General features: G+C 41.8%; 1 protein-coding gene across 21 annotated transcripts in view; it reads left to right on the top strand.

Annotated features, from left to right (window-relative positions):
* KCNMA1 (potassium calcium-activated channel subfamily M alpha 1) overlaps positions 1-19,455 on the top strand; it is a gene marked incomplete at both ends in the record, with an annotated part of 759,101 nt that overhangs the window by 616,724 nt on the left and 122,922 nt on the right. For 10 of the 21 annotated variants that reach the window (XM_080693563.1, XM_080693576.1, XM_080693572.1 and 7 more), the window contains one exon: positions 6,540-6,616. In XM_080693563.1, coding sequence (XP_080549689.1) covers positions 6,540-6,616 — 77 coding nt within the window. Of the gene's footprint in view, positions 1-6,539; positions 6,626-17,099; positions 17,274-19,455 lie in introns of all 21 variants that reach the window. The other 11 variants (XM_080693568.1, XM_080693562.1, XM_080693561.1 and 8 more) reach the window with 3 other exon arrangements.

Below are 19,455 nucleotides of genomic sequence, written 5' to 3'. Positions count from 1 at the left end.
ATATTAGCTGGGGAGTGGAATGCTCCCTACCCAGTTGGTGGAACCTCCCTGTTCTCAGATGTATCCTGAGAAGGAAGTTTACAGGGGAAGAGAAAATGGGCTGAGTAGGGGTGGCCCCACTGGAAGAGAAGACTGTGTCCTCATCCAGATGTGGGACACACAGCTGGAAGCAGTGTCTCAGTGTGGAGCACAGGAGGCTGGGAGACAGGCAGCGCAGTACATCACGCGCACCTCCCAGACAGCAAATAGAACATGAAGCTCCCATTTGTGTAATTCTATTTCCTATTGCATCTCTCACTAATGAATGTCACAAATACCAGGCAGTCCAAAAAACAAATTACATCCTATATTAGGGAGCGCAATATGTCTCATTTCAGTGCTTTATGGTATTCACAAATACATGCTGACACAATCAGCTACAACCCCAGCCTGTAATTTTCCATGGTGTGTGATGTGTCAGAGCAAATGCTGTCAGTTAGGGGATTTCAAATAGATGAAGACTGCAGAAAACCACAGAAAGGACATTGGAGATTTGAATGAAACTAAACAAGTTTTGTAAAAATGGAAAAGTAGATTATGATGATCTAGTACTGAGTTTACACCCTCTGCTGCAAAAAGAAAAAAAGAAAAGAAAAAGACACAACAAAAGAAGATAATGAATTCTAGCTCACAGAAACTTTCAAATGCAGTGCTTTAAAAAATCAGAACAAAACCATTCAATGCCAGCCTTAAAAATGGTTAATTTGAGATGGGTGATTGGGCACTCGTCTTTTACTTCTTGCCCCTAAATATTTTTTCCTTTTTAAAATATTCTCCTTTTTAAATAACTTTGGAACATAGTCAAGTGGCTCTTTGACTCTGTTTGGCTTGCATGTATGATTTTTTTGAGTCACGATTTTAAAAAATAAATGGGCTGCCAAGGTGAGAAAAGGCATCTGCTTTTACAGATCCTTGTTACTGGTTTCTCCCGAGAAATCAGCAGATTCAGTACCAGGATTCATTCTCGTATTCATTCATCAGCTGTCTATATGCCAGTTAACACTTAGGAGGTACTGTTCTGGGTGCCAGGGACACAGTAGTGAATAACAGAGAGAAGTCCCTGCCTTCATGTAGAAGGGAAGAGAGAGTCACAGGTTTTTAGAATTCATGGAGAATGAATGGATGTGCTGAGTCACCAGATTAGGTTGGGTGTCAGTGAGGCTGCTCTGATGGGGTAGGATTCAAGCAGAAAGAGAAATGAAGAGAAAAACTCATGCAAAGATCGGACAGGAAGAAGGGATTTGGTGGGAAGAAGATAATTTTGTTCAGAGAATCCAAAACAGAGAGGCTGCCCAGGGAAGTAGGTGAGGAAAGTGGTATGAGATATGATGAGAAAGAAAGGCAGAGGCTGGCTCTGCTAACACTTCACAAGGAGGTTGGATTTGTTATCAAATGAGTCATTGATAGTTTTAAGCTGGGAGCAATGTCACATTACTGTATAACATGGGCTGTTATAACAGGGGTAAGAGACTTGGGGATTGCTGTATAGCTTAGGTGAGAGATGGTGGCTGCTTGGGCTGACTGTGCATAGAGGTGGTGCACACAGTCCCATCAGACTACATCTGGAGAATCTACAGGATACACTGATGAATCAGATAGACGTGAGGGAATCAGAGCTGATGCCTAGATTAGGGGCATGAGCATTGGGTGGATGATGGCTACATCTTCCTTAAATGGAGAAGACTGGAGGAGGAGGGAGTTGGGGTGGTAGGATTTGAAGTGTTCTACAAGGGCTGTGGTAAGTAGGAGATACATACTAATGCAATGGGGTTATTGTAGAAGGAGGTGAATCCAAGAGTCCAGAGTTCTGGAACAAGGTGAAGGCCTGCAATGTAACTATGGGGCTGGATCAATGAACAATCCCCAAGAAACAGATGTCACTTTTAAAAATTTATTTCGCAGTACTGGGGATGCAACTCAGGGGCATTCTACCTCCAAGCTATACCCCCAGCCCTATTTTTTATTTTTTATTATTTATTTTATTTTAATTATTACTATTATTATTTTTTGGTCATGGGAATGGAACCCAGGGGCCTCTACCTCTGGGCTATAACCCTGACCTATTTTACATTTTATTTGGAAACAGGGTTTCACTAAGTTTCTGGGAGCCTCACTAAATAGCTGAGGCTGGCTTCAAACCTGTGCGATCCTCCTGTCTCAACCTCCCAAGTACTGGGATTACAAGCATGCACCACCATGCCCGGCTTATTCTTTATTTTGAAACAGGGTCTGACTGAGTTGCAAAGGCCCTCACTAAGTAGCCGAGCCTGTCTGCAAACCATGATCCTCCTGTATCAGCATCTCAAATGATGGGATTACAAGCTTGTGCCACCATGCTCGGCCAGATGTCACATTTAAATGGGACAAAGACACCGGGCGTGGTGGCGCACGCTTGTAATCCCAGTACTTGGGAGGCAGAGACAGGAGGATCGCGCAGGTTCGAAGCCAGCCACGCTCGCTGGCTTAGGAGACCCTGTTTCCAAATAAAAATGTAAAAATAGGTCTGGGAGTGTAGCCTGGAGGTAGAAGGGCTTCCAGGAACCCCAGTACCACAAAATAATAAATAAATAAATAAATAAATAAATAAATAAATAATAAATGGGACAAAGGAGAAGAGTTTTATAAAGGGACTATATAAAGTTGTGGGTGGCAAGTTAAGGAGAACCAACAAGAGGTGGCAAAGTACCCCAGAACCAGCCACAGAGAAGAACCACATTCAACCCTGGAAGTGTAAGAGCAGGTGGAGAAAGGCCCTCCACAGCTGAAGGGAGAGGCTGCAATATAGGAGTGGCTGCCCAGTGGAAGCAGTCTCCTTTGGTAGAAAAACATTGTCATTACTATTCCATGACCTGGCAGGAGGGAACTCATCTCTTTCCACCCTCAGTCTCCTGCTGGCTCCAGTCATTGGTCCAACACCACAGGAAACCAGAGGACAAGGGGGCCCTGAAGGCCAGCCTTGCAGGACACAGCCAGGCTTTGCAGTGATGTGAGGTGAGGTCACCAGCCACAGGCTGCTGACTGAGTGAGTGCAATGAGCTAGAGAGGAGGTGGAGGGGAGGACAGGGAGGGTAAGAAGGAAAGCACCAGTAGAATGGAGCAGGTCCCTGGAGAGCGGCAAGGCCTGGGATTTGTGGCCATGGGTTTAAAGTGAAACTAGTAAGTTTTTGGCCCCAGCAACACTCAGCTGCTTAGGTGCAGGTCTGTATACAGCAAGGGAAGGGCCAGGTGACAAAGCTAGAGGGATAAATGGGTGAAGAGCCTGGTGCTCCTCTAAGTGGTGAATTTGTCATCAGGGTAGCCCAGCCCTAGTCTTACTTCACCCATGACGCTGGATGATACTAAGTGAAATACTCCAAGTGCAGTAGGACAAATACCACATGATCTTATTTATATGTGGACTATAAAAAAGTCAGAACCATGGTAGCAGAGAATAGAATAGGGTTTCCGGGAGTGGGGATAGAAGTGGGGGGCACGGGGCAGATGTTGATCCAAAGACAAAATCAGAGGTAGCTAAGAAGAATAAGTTCAAGAATTCTCTTGCCCATCATGGTGACCATAGTTAATAAAAGTATATTATTATATACTTGAAAATCATTACAAGAGTACATTTTAAGTGTTCCTAACACACACACACACACACACACACACACACACACACACACACACACACACAACTGTAAGTATATAGTCCAGGTGAGATGGTACTTTCCTTTAATCTCAGCTACTCAGGAAGACCAGGCATAAGGATTTCAAGTTCAAGGCCAACTTCATCCATTTAGTGAGACTTTGTGTCAAAATAAAAAGATAAAAAGGGTTGAGGATGTAGCTCAGTGGTAAAGTGCCCCCAAGTTTAATGTCCAGTACCATACACACAAATAAACCATAAATCTGAGGTGAGTGTAGTGGCGCACACATGTAATCCCATTACTTGAGAGACTGAGACAGGAGGATTGCAAGTTCAAAGCCCACTTCAGCAACTTAGAGAGATTCCTTGGCAACTTAGCAAGACCCTGTTTCAAAATAAAAAAAAATGAAATGAGACTGGCAGTGTGGCTTAGAGGTAGAATGTTTCTGATTCAGTCCCCAGTACCCCTCCTAAATTTTATATATATATATATTTTTTTAAATGTGAAATGATACATATATTAAGTAGCCTAATTTAATTATTCCACAATGTATATTTTTTAAAACATCATTTGGTATACTACATATATAATTTTTGTCAACTAAAAATAAAAATTAAAGTTACAAAAAGATCCTAGCTTTGCTTTAATTCAGATACATCAACATCTCATAATGTCTTTAGTGGAGCTATGTTTTAGATCTTGGGCTCTAGTACCAGACTGCATGGATCTGAATCCTGGCTCTACCTCTCTCAGCTGTGTGACCTTGAGCAGGCCCCTTAATCTCTCTGTGCTTCAGTTCCCTTATCTGTAAAACAGAGATGATAATAATATGCCTTCAAAGGATTGCCTGACCATCAAATGTGTTAATGCTTATGACAGGACCTGGCCGATAGTCTTTGCTCTATTAAGTGTTAGCCATTACTATTATTGTTGTTATTATTTCAGTAGGACCATCCAATGTGGGGAGAAAATGGCTAACAGAATGGGATGCAAAGTTAAGTGCTCCAGCCTTGATGCCTTCTCCTTTCCCATTCTTCCTGTTTCAAGGCAGCCCACATCCACTGGGTTATTAGGTAGAGCACCACACAAGGAGAGAAGACAACTATCTTTTCTTTTCTTGCAAAGTAGATGACAGCTGGCATTTAAAGAAATCGTGGGAGAGCTGCTTGGGTAGAAAGAGCATTGGACTTGGATGTAGAAGTCCTAGAGTTAGCCAAGCTCCATCATTGGATGACATTGGACAGGTCATGACAACCTCCTCGATTTACAGATGGGGACATTGAGTCCCAGAGATTTGGCTGCCAGGTCCACAATCTCTTCCAGAACCAAAATTCTGCATTGCTTTTCAACCAGTGCCAGTCATAAATGCAAGTGCTGTGAAAAACATAAAAAGGAATCTTGGATTCAAATGGTCAAGAATTGCCTTTCCTTCTTTAGCTCAGTCAAGAAAAGACCATGTTTATTCCTGGCATTCAGTTTTATGTTGGGAGTGACAAAGGCTCTAGGCCAGGAATTTTGTTAGTTCCTGGGTCCAGAGGGTTGAAAGGTTACTCCAATAAATTTTATCACCTCCCCAGTACAGATGCTTCTCTACTTATGATGGAGCCACATTCCAGTAAACCCCTCATGGGCTGAAAATGTCATAAGTCAAAAATGCATTTAATATACCTAACCTACCAAACAGCCTAGCCCAGCCTAGTCTACCTTAACTGTACTCAGAGCACCTACATTAGCCTATAGCTGGACAAAATCATCTAACAACACATGTGTTTTATGAAAATAATAAAAAGTTGAATATCTCAAGTAGCTTCTCTACTTATGATGGAGCCACATTCCAGTAAACCCCTCATGGGATGAAAATGTCATAAGTCAAAAATGCATTTAATATACCTAACCTACCAAACAGCCTAGCCCAGCCTAGCCTGCCTAGGTTGTATGGGCCTACTTTTGCATCATTGTAAATTGGGGTCCATCTATCCTGAAAGGGTACAGGCCTCCCTGGCATTCTTCTAAAGACTGTGATTTTAAATGGTGCTTGAATTATCTTATTTTATTTCCTTTTAAGTGTCTTTGACATTGCCTATACACTTTGTAATGCCATACTGACACCTAAGTGAGATTAAGAGATTTTCTTCGGATGGCTTCTTTTAAGGCTTCCTTCTCTCTACCTGCTTCTCTGCTCATCCTATCTCAGTGGTCAGCTGAGCTTTTCTCCATAGTGAGAAGAAAGCCTTCATTCATTGCATGTTCTCAGGGCTGCATATAACAGAAGTGGGTTCAGCCAGCTTTGGAGTCCAATGAGCTATGAAGTCCTAGAGGGAGGTTGACAGAGGAACCCCTGGACTCCTTGCTTCTCTTTTCTCTTCTCACCTTCCTCTTTCACCCTCTTTCACTTTGGCTAATAAGAAAAGATAATTTCAAGGTGGCAAGGTTAATAATATTTGTATTTGAGGAATCTTATACTCGCATCCCCTTCTAACATAGATTGACCTAGGCTGTAGGGATTTGCACTTGACTTAACTTCTCCACCAGAGGCTCAGGGCTGATGGTCCCAATGACTGGCATCGAATGCTGTTCTCAAAAATGAGAGACGAGTGAGCAGACAGTGTGTTACATCAGCAACCTTTCTCCCAATTCCTTTGCAAATGGAAGTTTATGAAAAGAAGCACTAACTCAAATCACAGAATCCTGTGTTTGAAATAAACGGTCTTGCAACAAACATTTCTGTCTGCAAACGTCCAAACTTTTCAAAAGATTAAAGGAAATTAGGGCTGGCATGTTTCATTAATTTGGCACCACTACGGAAGAAATGTGGTACTCATTTCATTTGGGTGGATTATGAAACGTGTCAGTTTTTCCATTCTCTTTCTCCAGGGCATTTTTTTACTGCAAGGCCTGTCATGATGACATCACAGATCCCAAAAGGATTAAAAAATGTGGCTGCAAAAGGCGTAAGTACTGTTTCTTTCCCCCCTCCCCTCTTGCTCTCCTTCCTAGTCCCTAAATTCACTTTCCTTCTCCTTTCCCTATTAGAGAAACAGTAAACATCAAGAGTTCTCTTGAGTATGTTTACGGTTCACCCAGCAATTTAAAGAGACATGGAATAGATACCCGTTCTGGCTGTGTTAGAGGGTGAAGTGGAATCCACTGTCAGTGCCTAGGGTGAACCCAGTACTTAATCTTCACTTCTTGACTCTAGAGGCATGTCCAGTCTAGAGTAGTCAAACATGATATATAGAAAGTAGGATGCCTAGCTGGGCACAGTGGTATGCACCTGAGACCTGGGAGGTCTGAGGCAGGAAAATTTCAGATTCAAGGCCAACCTGCAATTTAGCTGGACCCTATCTCAAAAGAAAACAAAATTAAAAAGGGTTGGGGATATAGCTCAGAGGTAGACTGGTTGTAAGTTCCATAGTTCCATTCATAGTAACACACACACAAACACACACACACACACACACACACATATCCATAGAGGATGGAATCTTTTTGTATGGTGATTTCTAGTGGATAGAAGACCACCAAATGTAAAGATAGCTGTGCTAGGGCTGAGACGGAAACTTAATATGAAGACACAGCCACCAAAATGGGAAATGACTCTTTTTAAATCTGGGATTCCTGTAGACTTTATTATCAAAGGTCAGAGATTTTAGTTGTGATTCCTTCAGATCACCCCAAGAAAAGAATACTGTTTTCTCCCAGGGCTTCAATTGCCATATTCCAAAGAATTCTCTGGAAAACACTGCTCTTTGAGTCCAGTGGATTGGGCTCAGTAGATTCTGGTGTAGCCTGGAATGCGCCTTTTCCAAAGCAGCCACCCTTGGGCCGCAGTGGTGGGTCAGAGGCATTGGCTTGTGGGATCCTTAGAGATTATGACTTCCGGTGGCCTTTGCCTTGGGCAGGCTGTGCCATTTGCAGTAATTATGCTGTGTTGCCTAGTAGAAAACATTGTCAACCCTAGAGAACGCAGAAACAATGACCCCTTCCTTCCTTTGGTGATTTGGTATTTAGAAAGCTCCTCCGGATGGTAGTTTTGATCCTCTCCAGAATACTGAGGAAGGCTGTTATCAAGGGCTCTTATTAATCACATTTAACAAAAAGAGGCAAAGAACCTTCCAAATTTAGGGAGAGATGAAGTTGTTGCTGGTAGTACAGTCTACACAGAGGGACTCAGCTCCCCAAAGACTTCTCTCAGTGCTGCTGCCCAAATGTCCTCATCATTTTCAAGCAGGAGGGGCAAGCTGTGTGACCTCAGGTTTGGGGCATAGGGAGACAGTTATGAAAGATCATTTCATAAAATGCTTTTGTATTGGCAGACCAGATGGAAGAGTACCACTTCTGAAGTGGGACCTATTCAATGCACCCCTAAAATGGCACATGTAAAACTAGGAAGGTTAAAAATATAGCTCTGTGGGTCACAAAGAAGACTCTGACTCTTGGGCAAGTACCCATGGGCCAAGTCTCATTCTAGAGAAGGTTCTGTAGAAATCCCTTCAGGTGGACTTCCAAACTGGCTAAAGCCCACTGTTTTGCCCCCATCTCATATATATGGTCCCCCTTCCCGTAACTCTGTCACCTTGCCACAAAATGTATTCATTGGTATCTCATATCTTATTTATATCTCAAGAGCCTTTGATTCCTACAAGAAAAAAGCATCTAAGAATGTGTACGCTTCCAGAGAACGCTGACTTCCTATCCAATTTCCCAGGCTCCATGACTTATAACCCTTCCCACCAAAGAGTCAACACAGCCCTGCTTGATTGGTGGTGAACATGGAAGCAGATCTCAGTTGATCTCACAGATTCTGAGCCATTTCCATCAGAAGGAATAGGACACCCTGAAGTTTGAAGGAAACGAGCAGAACATACAAAAGGGTGAACTCTTTTGTAAGGAAACTCTTAAAATGAGGGCCTTGAGAAAGATAGGAGGGCATCGAGGCCAGCAATTCATGAAAGGATATTTATCTACCAGAGAACCTTATTCTACAGGGATATCAATGAAGTGGCAAGACTACAACGTACTATCCCTGTAGCCTTTCATGTAGTCTTGAGTACCCTCTTTGTGCAACATGCTGTTTATGAAGCCAGGGATGAGGTGGCAAGTATGTGTAGTCCTTGTCTTCCTGAAACCTTCACTCTAATAAATGGAGATAAATCATCATTATTTAAACAGTTAAATAAATTCAGAGAGACCCAAATACTAAGAAGAGAGGAATGGCCATTTGAGGAAGCGAGGAATCTTGCAGGAATGCAAGTACCTCATAACTTCCTTGGTCCATGGATGAAGAATAGACCTGGGGAGCAATGGTAGAAGTAGAAGGAGGAGAGACCTTCTCACAAGATACCATAGTGGATCACAGCAGACCATTTTTAAAGTCCTTACAAATAAGGATCTGGCCTCCAAAATATTTTTCCATCTTGGTTCCAGGAAAGCAAAGAGCAATGACCTTTATCTTTCTCCTACGGGAAATGACACATAATTGTTTAAAATAACATTATTTGCTTCATTTCCCTTAAAGTTGATCGAGCTAGTGAAGCACCCATCTCCATTGTGCAGGGGACACTTTGCTGCAAAAGCATGCCACTACCAAACCAAACCCACGTGTCAGGACCCTCAGCTACGAAGTTAACATTTGATCACGATCAGAATTGGCCAAATGTTGTTTTTCCTAATTAAAAAGGCCATAGCCCAGAGAGTAAGATGCAGATGTGTGCTGAGAGTGAGGTGGTTAGGAGAGAATGAATTATTAAACAAAGTCCTCCCCAGGTAGGCCAGGCAAGTGAGGAAATTGGAAAAGATAAGTTTTAGTTGCAAAGAACTTGAATGAGGAAGAGCCAGGATTGTTAACCGTGCACTGGGGTTCCTATTCTGTTGAATGAGCATTGCTGGGTGCCTTAAGTTGGAGAGGGAGGTCAACTCACCTGTTATTTGTCCCAATTTATTAGCCCAGGTATTAATAATTCACATTGGAGTAGTATATCTCCATAAGGGCAGAGGTAATGACAGTCCTTGGCCTTTTTCCACAGCTTCCTAACCCTCCTTCTCCTACCTAGTCCTTCCCCTTTCAACCCCATTTCTCCCTCTTCATTTCCTTTCATTCAATAATCTTCAATGTTTCGTGTCATATTATCCAGAGAAATATGGACTGTGGGCATTTCGTTTCTGAAAACCCTGTGGTAGTATAGTTTAACTTTTGCATTTCTTTCCATTTCTTCATAGCAGTTCATCAATGAAGTGAGTCCAGCCCAGCTGCCTGGCCAAGGAGCAAGTTCTCAGAATCTGTCATTCACTCATTTTCTTTTTCTGTGTAATAACCATGGTCTAATGATTCATATTTTCCCTCCTAGCCTCAAAAAGTTTACCCAAGGGTAGACTCCTAAGGGACAAGTCATGTCTAGATTGATGTGTTTGAAGGAATTTCCTTTACCTTCTAATCATTGACATCTCTTTGATTTATTTTTTTCTCTTTGCTGCCTTGGAATACGGCCCCTACTCTATTTTAACTGCACACTGGTAGTGATCTATTGTGAGTAAAACGGGTTCCCAGCAGCCCGGAGTCTAGTTTCCCTGTCTTTCTCTAGACGAGATATACTTCTTTTATTTTCTGTACAGTTTCATTTCACTTTTGGTATTCATGTTGCATGTAGCAGTGACATCATGCCCGGGCTCCCTCATGCCCAACACCGTCTGCAGAGTAGCCGGAAGCCAGAGCGCGCCCAGAGCCCACTCTTGGCGCATCCACCCACCCCCAGCCTCTGGCAAGCTTCTGATGGTGTCTTATTTTTCCACTTGAAAATAAGACCTTGACACTAGTGTGTTTCTCTTGAAGGCCTTGTCTCAGTACTTTGAAGGGACACTGACTAGGCTGAGGTAATTACCACTATAGCTGTTAGAAGCCTCATCCAGCGGGCTCATTCCCATGCTTGCCTATGATCAGTTATACTTGGTTTCCTCTGCTATGGAGCTCAATTTCCTCCCCTGAAGGAAACACATAGACTACATATATATTCCTGTGCTGTTATATATATATGATGTGTACCAGTCCTTTATATGTAAAAATTATATTTTTATATATAAGCATAGAGAGAGATCCCATAGAGAGAGATACATTTATTATGGTATATGTTCCTCTCTATGCAAGAAGGTGCTTGTTAGAGAATTGGCTTCCCACCTTTGGGACTGTAAGTATCTAAACTGCCTTCCTGGAGACAAGTATTTTCACAGTGGTAATTATTTCCTACAGTCTATGAAGTTCCCTGTTTCAATACCCAGTAAGACCTACCCAGTTTCTCTGTAAGTGATAGTCAGACATCTTGGAAGATCCATTTCCTTGCTTAAGGAAGAAAAAATCGATACAAGAAGAATGTCCCCCATTCATGGGCTTCGTAGGAGTCAGAATGAGTCTCAAGGCTCTAAACTTAAGCAAGTTATATGATGTCCCACCCCTCACCCAACCAGGTGTGACAGTTGAGGAGCTTTTAAGGGCAGCATTTCACTGTGTGACTCTCAGCAAGTTTGCTCTCAGTGCCACCAGCAAAAAGCTCTGCAACTTTACTCAAGAACACAGACTCCACTGATATCTAAACAAGACCCAATCTGCAACTCTGAAATTTGGAGATGTTTCAGCCCTCCATCCTTTCCAATTTCATTGCAGAAGAACCCGCAAGTTGAGCATCTAACTTTGGCTAGTCTGCAGTGCTGGGAGGGCATAGAGTACTCAATGTAAAAGCACCCCAAAATAATTACCTTCTACAACTCAACGCATGATTCTGCGAAATTTGACTATACAACTCCCTTCTTCTGCAGATTGCATCTAAGGATGGCTCAAGGACAGGAGCCACATCTATACCTGTAGAGGTTGCGTACTGCATATAACATTCCTTCAGAATTGGGGAAAAATCTATGTTAATCAAAAAACAACTCTTGTGCCAAATTCATCTACCTTTCCTAACTTCAGGGAGCTGGTTGAGGGCAGAATCGACTAGCTTGTATGCTCCAGGCTGCTGACACTAACAAGTTTTGTCTTCCATTCTTCCTATTCTTGGAAAACCACCTGGAATATCTTTCTTCTTCCTCCAGAAGGCAAAGGGAGGAATTTTGCTAAGTAAAGACATGGTTCCTCATTTATGAATGGACTTGAAAGAATGTTGTTTCCCAGTGCCACATCAAACCATATCCCTCAAACTTAATCCTTGGTGGATGTTTCTCCCATGGATTTTCAAAAATAATTTTAGTTGTTGCCAAGCACATGAAGATTAGCTTCAGGGTTCCTGCTTGAAAATAATTTCTTCACTGGACTGATTTTAAAAGTGAGGGTATGATCTAAAATGTGTCAGTTAGTTGAGTGGCAAAATTTTTCCCCCTCTCACATCAATCTTCCCTTCCATTCAAAACCTAAAATATCCCCTCCACCTCCAGCCTTGCCATCGGAAAACTCCATCTGGGACTCTCTGTCCAAGGTAGTTTTTCCTGTCCTTTCCAGTCCACCCTGGAAATTAAGATTCTGCAATTATAAATTGGCTGACAATTTGGTTGCTGATGCAGGAGGCAGATGGTGCTGAGGGTAGAATAGCATCCAACTTTGCCTTCCATTCCAGGCTTGGCTCAGAAGGGCTAACTCACAGAGACCCCAAGTTTGACAGATGATTGTCAGTTTGTCTCAGGAAAGAGTGCTAACTGCGCTACATCTGCAGCAGGTTTTATTTCTCATGATCATGACCTTTGAAAATAGGAGAAAAGTTTTCCAGGCACATGTCTGAGAAATATTTCCATTTTAAACACTCAAGAGTAAACAGATAACTTTGATGATGTCCATTAGGGGAATACTTTTATTGTGTCTCTATAAATACTACTAGGAAGTCATAATGGAAATATTGGATGGCTATCTACTTTATTGTGGCGAAGAAAAGCACATAAAAGCTTTCTCTTCAATTATGAAACTGCCAGAACAGAGTTCTTTGGAGGAAGGTGAGACCCAGGATCTAATTTTTGGCAACTGCATAACCTTTTTTGAATCAGTGGCACTGTTCCAAAAACAAAGACCTTATGATGTGGGCCACGAAGAAAACAGAGTCCCTGCAGGCTTGTATGCTGCTTTCCCAGAGTTAAGTCTGCCCGTGGGGGCAGTTAATTGAGAATGATGTTCCAAGAGCCCTAAGATGGAATGACAAGTAGCTCCAGTATTCACACCTGCCAGAAACTCACTTGTCTGCTCCCTCTCCCAGGAAGCTGTAGCAGGGCCCCGTGGAGACCCAGTCAGCTGGTGCTTGCAAGTGGCCACTTTTGACCACTGTAGGATCATCTCCTAGGACCTTCTCTTTGCCCCTGCTGTCCCTAAACATCTGCTGTGAATTGGAGCAGCCGTTGAATTGAAATGACATTGCATGCATTTCAATTCTTAGAGACAGCAGGCCCTCTTTCTCCTCCTTTCAGGGAGCAGCCTGCAAGTTCAAGTAACTCACCAGTTCACCAGCTGCTCTTCCATACTGATCCACTAGATGTCCTCATAGATCTACTGTGTATTGCCATTGAACTCTCCAAGAAAACCTTTCTTTGAGGATTGGGATTTAGCATGAGAGCAATGGGTGACTACCAAAGAAAGAAACTCAGCAAACACCAACGAAGAGAGGCACTTGTGTGTCCAAGAAATGGATAAGAAACTTACATCTGCTTTAAATAAATACTGAGATTTTCTAAGTCTCTCTTTGAAACCTGTGAGTTTTAAACTTTAAAAGTAGGCAGCTCTCTGATATCTGCAATTAAACTTCTAACCTAAATCAGATCTAGAAAGGAAACAATCACTAAGAAATGAAAATGAAATATGATTGGTTTTGAATATCCATGATTCACTAAAAAAAACCTGAAGAATTAGGAAGCCAGAGAGAAACAGAGACAGAGAAAGAGAGACAGAGAGACAGACAGACACAAATGGCAAGGAGGTAATTTCCAAATTAGGAGATATATGCTATATTCTTGGCAATATATAATATAATATAATATAATATAAAATATTATTTTACAACTGGAAAGTGTACTTTTACACACAGAATGCTCATATCTTCTGAAACATCTACCACTAGGAAGGCAAACCCTCATCAGTTTTCAGTTAAAGAACTTGTCCATGACTTGAATAATGGCCTGGAGGAAATCTCTTCCTGGCTGGTCCTCACGTCCTTCAAGCCTGATGGATCATCCCACCAAATAGAAGGTCAGAATCAGCTTTATCTTTTAAGAAAGTGGACACAGAAGTATATAGGTGAAGACACTGACCAGGTTCCTGAAAATGGATTATTCCAGGAGTAGAGAGCCACCCTCCCAGTTGGTGGCTCTTGGCCTAGATGTTGTGGTTCATGAAGGTTTGTCAACACGTGGAGTTCAATCATTTTTATGTTTTTGTCTTGTCTTGGAGCCTTGTGTTGATCATTTTTGCTGTTTCTTCCTCCTCCTCTCCTCCTCCTCCTCCTCCTCCTCCTCCTCCTCCTCCTCCTTCTTCTTCTTCTTCTTCTTCTTCTTCTTCTTCTTCTTCTTTCTTCTCGTGGTGGTGCTTGTTTTTTTTTTTTGAGATTTCTATTTTGCATTTGGTGTGAGTGTAAAAATGACTGGAAGGAATGATGAGTAATCGCATGTTTTTCTTTTTTATGCATATGCTGCTTTGGAATGTGACTGCTTATAATTAACAGTTAATCTTCTTATAGCAAATGTTTTTTTGCTGCTTCGATTACCAGTTCCAGCCTGTTCCTGCATGCTAACAATATGAAATTTTAGAACAATGCATGGTTTCCAGAACAGCCAACAATGGAAGTTGCAAACAGTCCCTGAAAGCTACTGGTTTGCTGTTATATTTCCTCCTGAACTCAGATGAAGTAGGAGGTTTCAGTCACCCTTTATGATGGGTTTACCTCTGAAAAATAGTTTCAAAAGTTTATCCATCCTAAGTATCTTTCCTCCTTTCTGTGTCCTTAAAGATAGTGTATGTGTGTGTGTATATATATATATATATATATATATATATATATATATATATGTATATGCATATATATATATACACACACACATACACACACACACATACACACACACACATATATATATATAAGCTTTCATTCCCTATATATGTGTCAGGTTTTATTATTGTTCATGAACCCAATGTGGCAGTATGGAAATGAAAACCAGGGACTGTTGCTAACGAGAAGCGTAGCATTTCTAAATTTTGATGAGCTTCTCCTCTACTACAGCATTTGATTTTTTAAAAAAATATTTTAAAACAATTTATATACAGTAAAACAACAAAAAGTCATCTTTGTTTTTCTCTTTTGTGTAAATAACAAATCAATATTTCCTGCAAAAGAACTAAGAATAAAAAAAACAAGGGTTTGATTCTCCAAGTTGTACATCAGGTCCAGATGCATTTAAAATGAATTTATTTTCATGTATTCAGTTGAAGACATCCCCCCTTTTTCTTGACTTCAGTCACTGCTGTTTGTTGGGGATTTCTGGGTGTTCATACCACCCCTTCTAAATTCTTCTATTCAAATGCTATAGTGGAGCATTTTATATTGTTATTATGTTTTGGTAAAAGCTGAGCTCAAAAGAATGATATACCACACATCGAACAGGGCTGGGCTGCATGATGATCAGAACAGACTAGCAAGGATGCTAAAAGAATGTGTCACTAAAACCGTGAGCCAAGTGCACAGGAATGGAGATGCTGCTGAAGAGATCTTTCATCCATCTCCCCAGTGCCTGTTCTTCACAATCATAACGTTACCCTTGCTTGAGAAATATACCGTATGGCAAGTCATAAAGGTCTTAGAACAGGACTTGACCCATTCGAGAGATTTAAACCCCTTTCCTGGTGACTGTAACATTCAAAGAGGGCAAAACCACAAGCCATATTTTAAAATAAGAGGGCAACCATTCTCTACAAAGAAAAAGAAAGAGGGGAGAATGACTTTCCAAGTGAAAGGTTTGGGCAAATAACCCCTCTGGTTCAAGTTCACTATTTGGAGGTGATGTTTGGAATAAATATGAATTCTCCCACCCCATGAGAGAAGCAAGCAGGTTCATGCTAAGTGTTAAGCAAACATGTTTGCCTGTTGCAGCATCAAAATGAGGTACAAAAAGCTTATCTCATTGTGCCAAAATATAAGTTGGCTTGCAGGATAAATGAAGGGCATTGGAAGCTGCCATGGTGACAACCAGGAACTTTTGTAGAAGAGCTACCAATGCTGGATGCAGTGGCATACTCCTGTAATCCCAAGACTTGGGAGGCTGACAGGAGAGTCTTAAGATTGAGGCCAGCATCAGCAATTTAGTGAGACTCTCAGCAACTTAGCAAGACTGTTTTCAAAATAAAACACCAAAAATAAATGTAGCTCAAAGGTAGATGCTCCTGGTTCAATCCCCAATCCCCTCCCAAAAAAGAAGAGCTACCAAGGGGGCGTGCAAAGCTCAGTAAGATAATTCACATGGGACCTATTCCCTCATTTCATATTTTGTAAGTTTTAATCTATTTTGGCCAGTGTTGTCTGTAGAAAAAAAATCATGATTGATTAACTTGTAGCCTGATTGCTTTCTGAATTTTGGGTAGGTGGGGAGAGAAAAGCATATAGGATTTTCAGATTCAGTTTTACGCAGAAGTCACTCCCATAAGTAGGTAAATGCCTTCCAATAGACCAACGTCTCGTGTGCTTTTTTGATGATTTCTTATTTGCGGACTTCCTTTAATGTCAAATATGCAGCGTTAGCCTTGAGTAGCTGCATTTCTTATATGGACAGATTTGGATATTTGTTCTGTCAAGAGTAAATTTAAATTCCTGTAGCTATCATGTAAACTCACTCCCGGGAAGTTCAGTAAAGGCATCCTCAGATTCTATATTAACATGTAATCGTTTCACATCTAATTTGATGGAAGCTTGTCCCAGGCTCTGCCTAATGCCCAGAAATGGATGGAAATTAGAAAGCCTACATATTAGATACATTTGCCTCTTGCAAAAACCATTTATTTTACCAAATAAGCAATGAATTCAATTGATTGGCTGTGCGTCTCTTTCATCCTCCTGCATTAATTGTGCCAGGGGGGAAATGTTTGTTACTTTTTTGCTGTCTATAATTTGCTCTTCTTCTCATCCAAGAACCCAATAGCATTCGGCTCTGCCCTTTTCCTGTGGTCACCGCTCCACCGAGGGGAGAAAAATAATATGCACCAGCCTTGGGGGACGAGAAAGGCAATTTATATTTTCACTGCTTTTTTGATGTACAACCAAACTGTTACCAACAATCACTCTGCATTTTTTTTGTGTGTGGGTCAAGACTGTTAATGTGAACTAAGACCTGTGTTAAATCCCTGCAGCTCCATCCCAGCTGCCTTGCCGTGTGTGACTTTGCCATTAACTGCTGCTCTTCCTCTCCTCCCATCCCACCCCATGGTTATAGCCAAGATGTCCATCTACAAGAGAATGAGACGGGCATGTTGTTTTGATTGCGGACGTTCTGAGCGTGACTGCTCGTGCGTGTCAGGCCGTGTGCGTGGTAACGTGGACACCCTTGAGAGAGCCTTCCCACTTTCTTCTGTCTCTGTTAATGATTGCTCCACCAGTTTCCGTGCCTGTAAGTTCAACCCTGACACATGCACCTCCCTGTGTGTGCCAACTGTGGTGTCATCCCTGTCTTGTATTGTGCCCTGTGGTTCTGTGAGTCAGTTGGGCTGGTGTCTTCTTCCCATTGTGATGTTACGTGGTGGTACGTTGCCCCTGCTGCCTGTGTCCCTGTGTATGTGCTGAAGAGGGCGTCCCTTCTGTGTTTCTTGCACTAGTGTGCAGGATGGAGATTCAACAGTGTGGTCATGTTCTTCCTCTCTCTCTCATTTAAATCAGTATAAATGGAAATGAAAGTGACAGCATCTCAGATACTATATTAACACAGATATTTGAAAATGTATATCTTAATATTTTGGGAATGGCTACATATTGGCTTGGATCAAAGGGAGGAAGGAAAAAGGCATATGGGGTTACAAGCTAGCTTTAGTATTAAGTTGCTTTTACTGAGATTAATTTCAACATATAAGTGTGTAGATGCAGATGTATGTATGTATGTGAAAATATATATCTACATATACTTTTTTCCTCTGTGTCTCTAATCTGAATCTCATTTCTCTAGTGCCAGATTTCATCCTACATTCTGATAAAAAGTATTTAAATCTGCCAACTTTCCTAGGCTGGTGGATTCTACAGCTTTGCCTGGGAAAGAGGACTAGTTTAAAGGAGGCTCCATTAATATTTTCCCCCAACAATATGGCCCAATACAAGATAGTCTAAGGTGTCTTGTAACAATCATAAATCTAAATAACAAAACCCACAAGACTGCCATGATTTTCTTGAGTGTATAGCACAGGTCGTTGTTGCTCATGAGCTCAGAGATGTTAAAGAACCAGCTACCCAGGTGCAGCTTGTAGCTGGTAAAGCTGGAAAGAACCAGACTCCTTAGACGAGCCTCATCCCTGTCTTCACCACAGACTTAGCTGTTCTTTCTACACAGTTTGCGTGTCCTTTTGCTGAAAGCTCAAGTTTGAGGTGCTGGGATGTGTGTCCTCAACAGCCTAGGAAAGGCTGTGCTCTGTGTGAGGACTCGGATGCCCTTAAAGGATGGGCTTTGCCTTGATTTCATATATCTGGTAGTGCAGAGGGTGAGGAAAGATTCTTCTTTCTGTACCTCATCCATTTCTCTGGAAAGGACCCAACACATTTATGGGTGACCATGTTGTCATCTATCTTCTCTTCTCCAAAGTGCTTAGAGCTTGTTGAACTGGACTTTCACCAGGGAGGGTTAGTTTACACCCATTACAAAGAGAAAGGAAGAGCACACAGCTCTTGAACATTTGTTCTCATGAAAAATGAGCATGTGAGCAGGGCATGGTGGTACACACCTGTAATCCCAATACTAGGGAGTCTGAGAGAGAAGGATCACAAGTTTGCAGCCAGCCTCAGCAACTTAGTGAGACTCTGCAACTTAGTGAGACTCTGTTTCAAAATAAAAAATAAAATAGGCCCAGATTACCATTCAGAGGTAGAATGCCCTGGGTTCAATCCCCAGTACCACAAAAATAAATGAATAAACAAACAAACACATAAGTAAATAAATAAATAAATAAATAAAGCATGTTTGACTTGCTTGTGATGGTGTTGAAGGTGGTTCCACCACGGTGTGCTTGTATGCTGGTGATCTGTGGTGACTTTTGTTGGGGGGACCCCTAAATCCACTCTATGCGCCAGAGTGGTGAGCCATGCCAGGTCTGACCTGCACTGCAGGTCTGAGGCATAGTCTGTGCACAGAACTGTATTAGGAACAGTTGGAAAAAATTCCATCTATGATTAAAAATTATCCTCTGATTCATGATTCACTCCTCCTTCAGAATAGTACCAACGGATGAGATGGGATTAAAAGTACCTATTGAAGAGTGCATTGAGAGGGATGATGGACAGCACCAACCACTTTTGTGTAAAATCTTAGAAAGGAAGTTTCTTCAAAATCTTTCTTAGAGTTTTCACAGTGTGAGTCTTTCCCCTTTATTTTCCCTACTAGAGTTCTCTGTAGTTTATATGCCACTATCCAGATGACTCAGGTTACAAATACGCAAAGGACTTAATCTGTCTGTGATATGCAGCAAGATGTCAGGTTCCAGGATAAGAGCCAGGGAGGAAGACAAAGGGGTGAGCTGTGGTGGCACCCCTGGGCCACATCTCTTTGACTGGCAGTGGTGGCTGTAACTGCCTGCCACCTTCTGTCTAAGGCA

The sequence above is a fragment of the Muscardinus avellanarius genome, assembly GCF_963383645.1.
Source record: "Muscardinus avellanarius genome assembly, chromosome: 4".
Taxonomy (NCBI): Eukaryota; Metazoa; Chordata; class Mammalia; order Rodentia; family Gliridae; genus Muscardinus; species Muscardinus avellanarius.
Note: the sequence above shows the minus strand (reverse complement) of the source record. Positions and strands in the feature narration are given on the sequence as shown.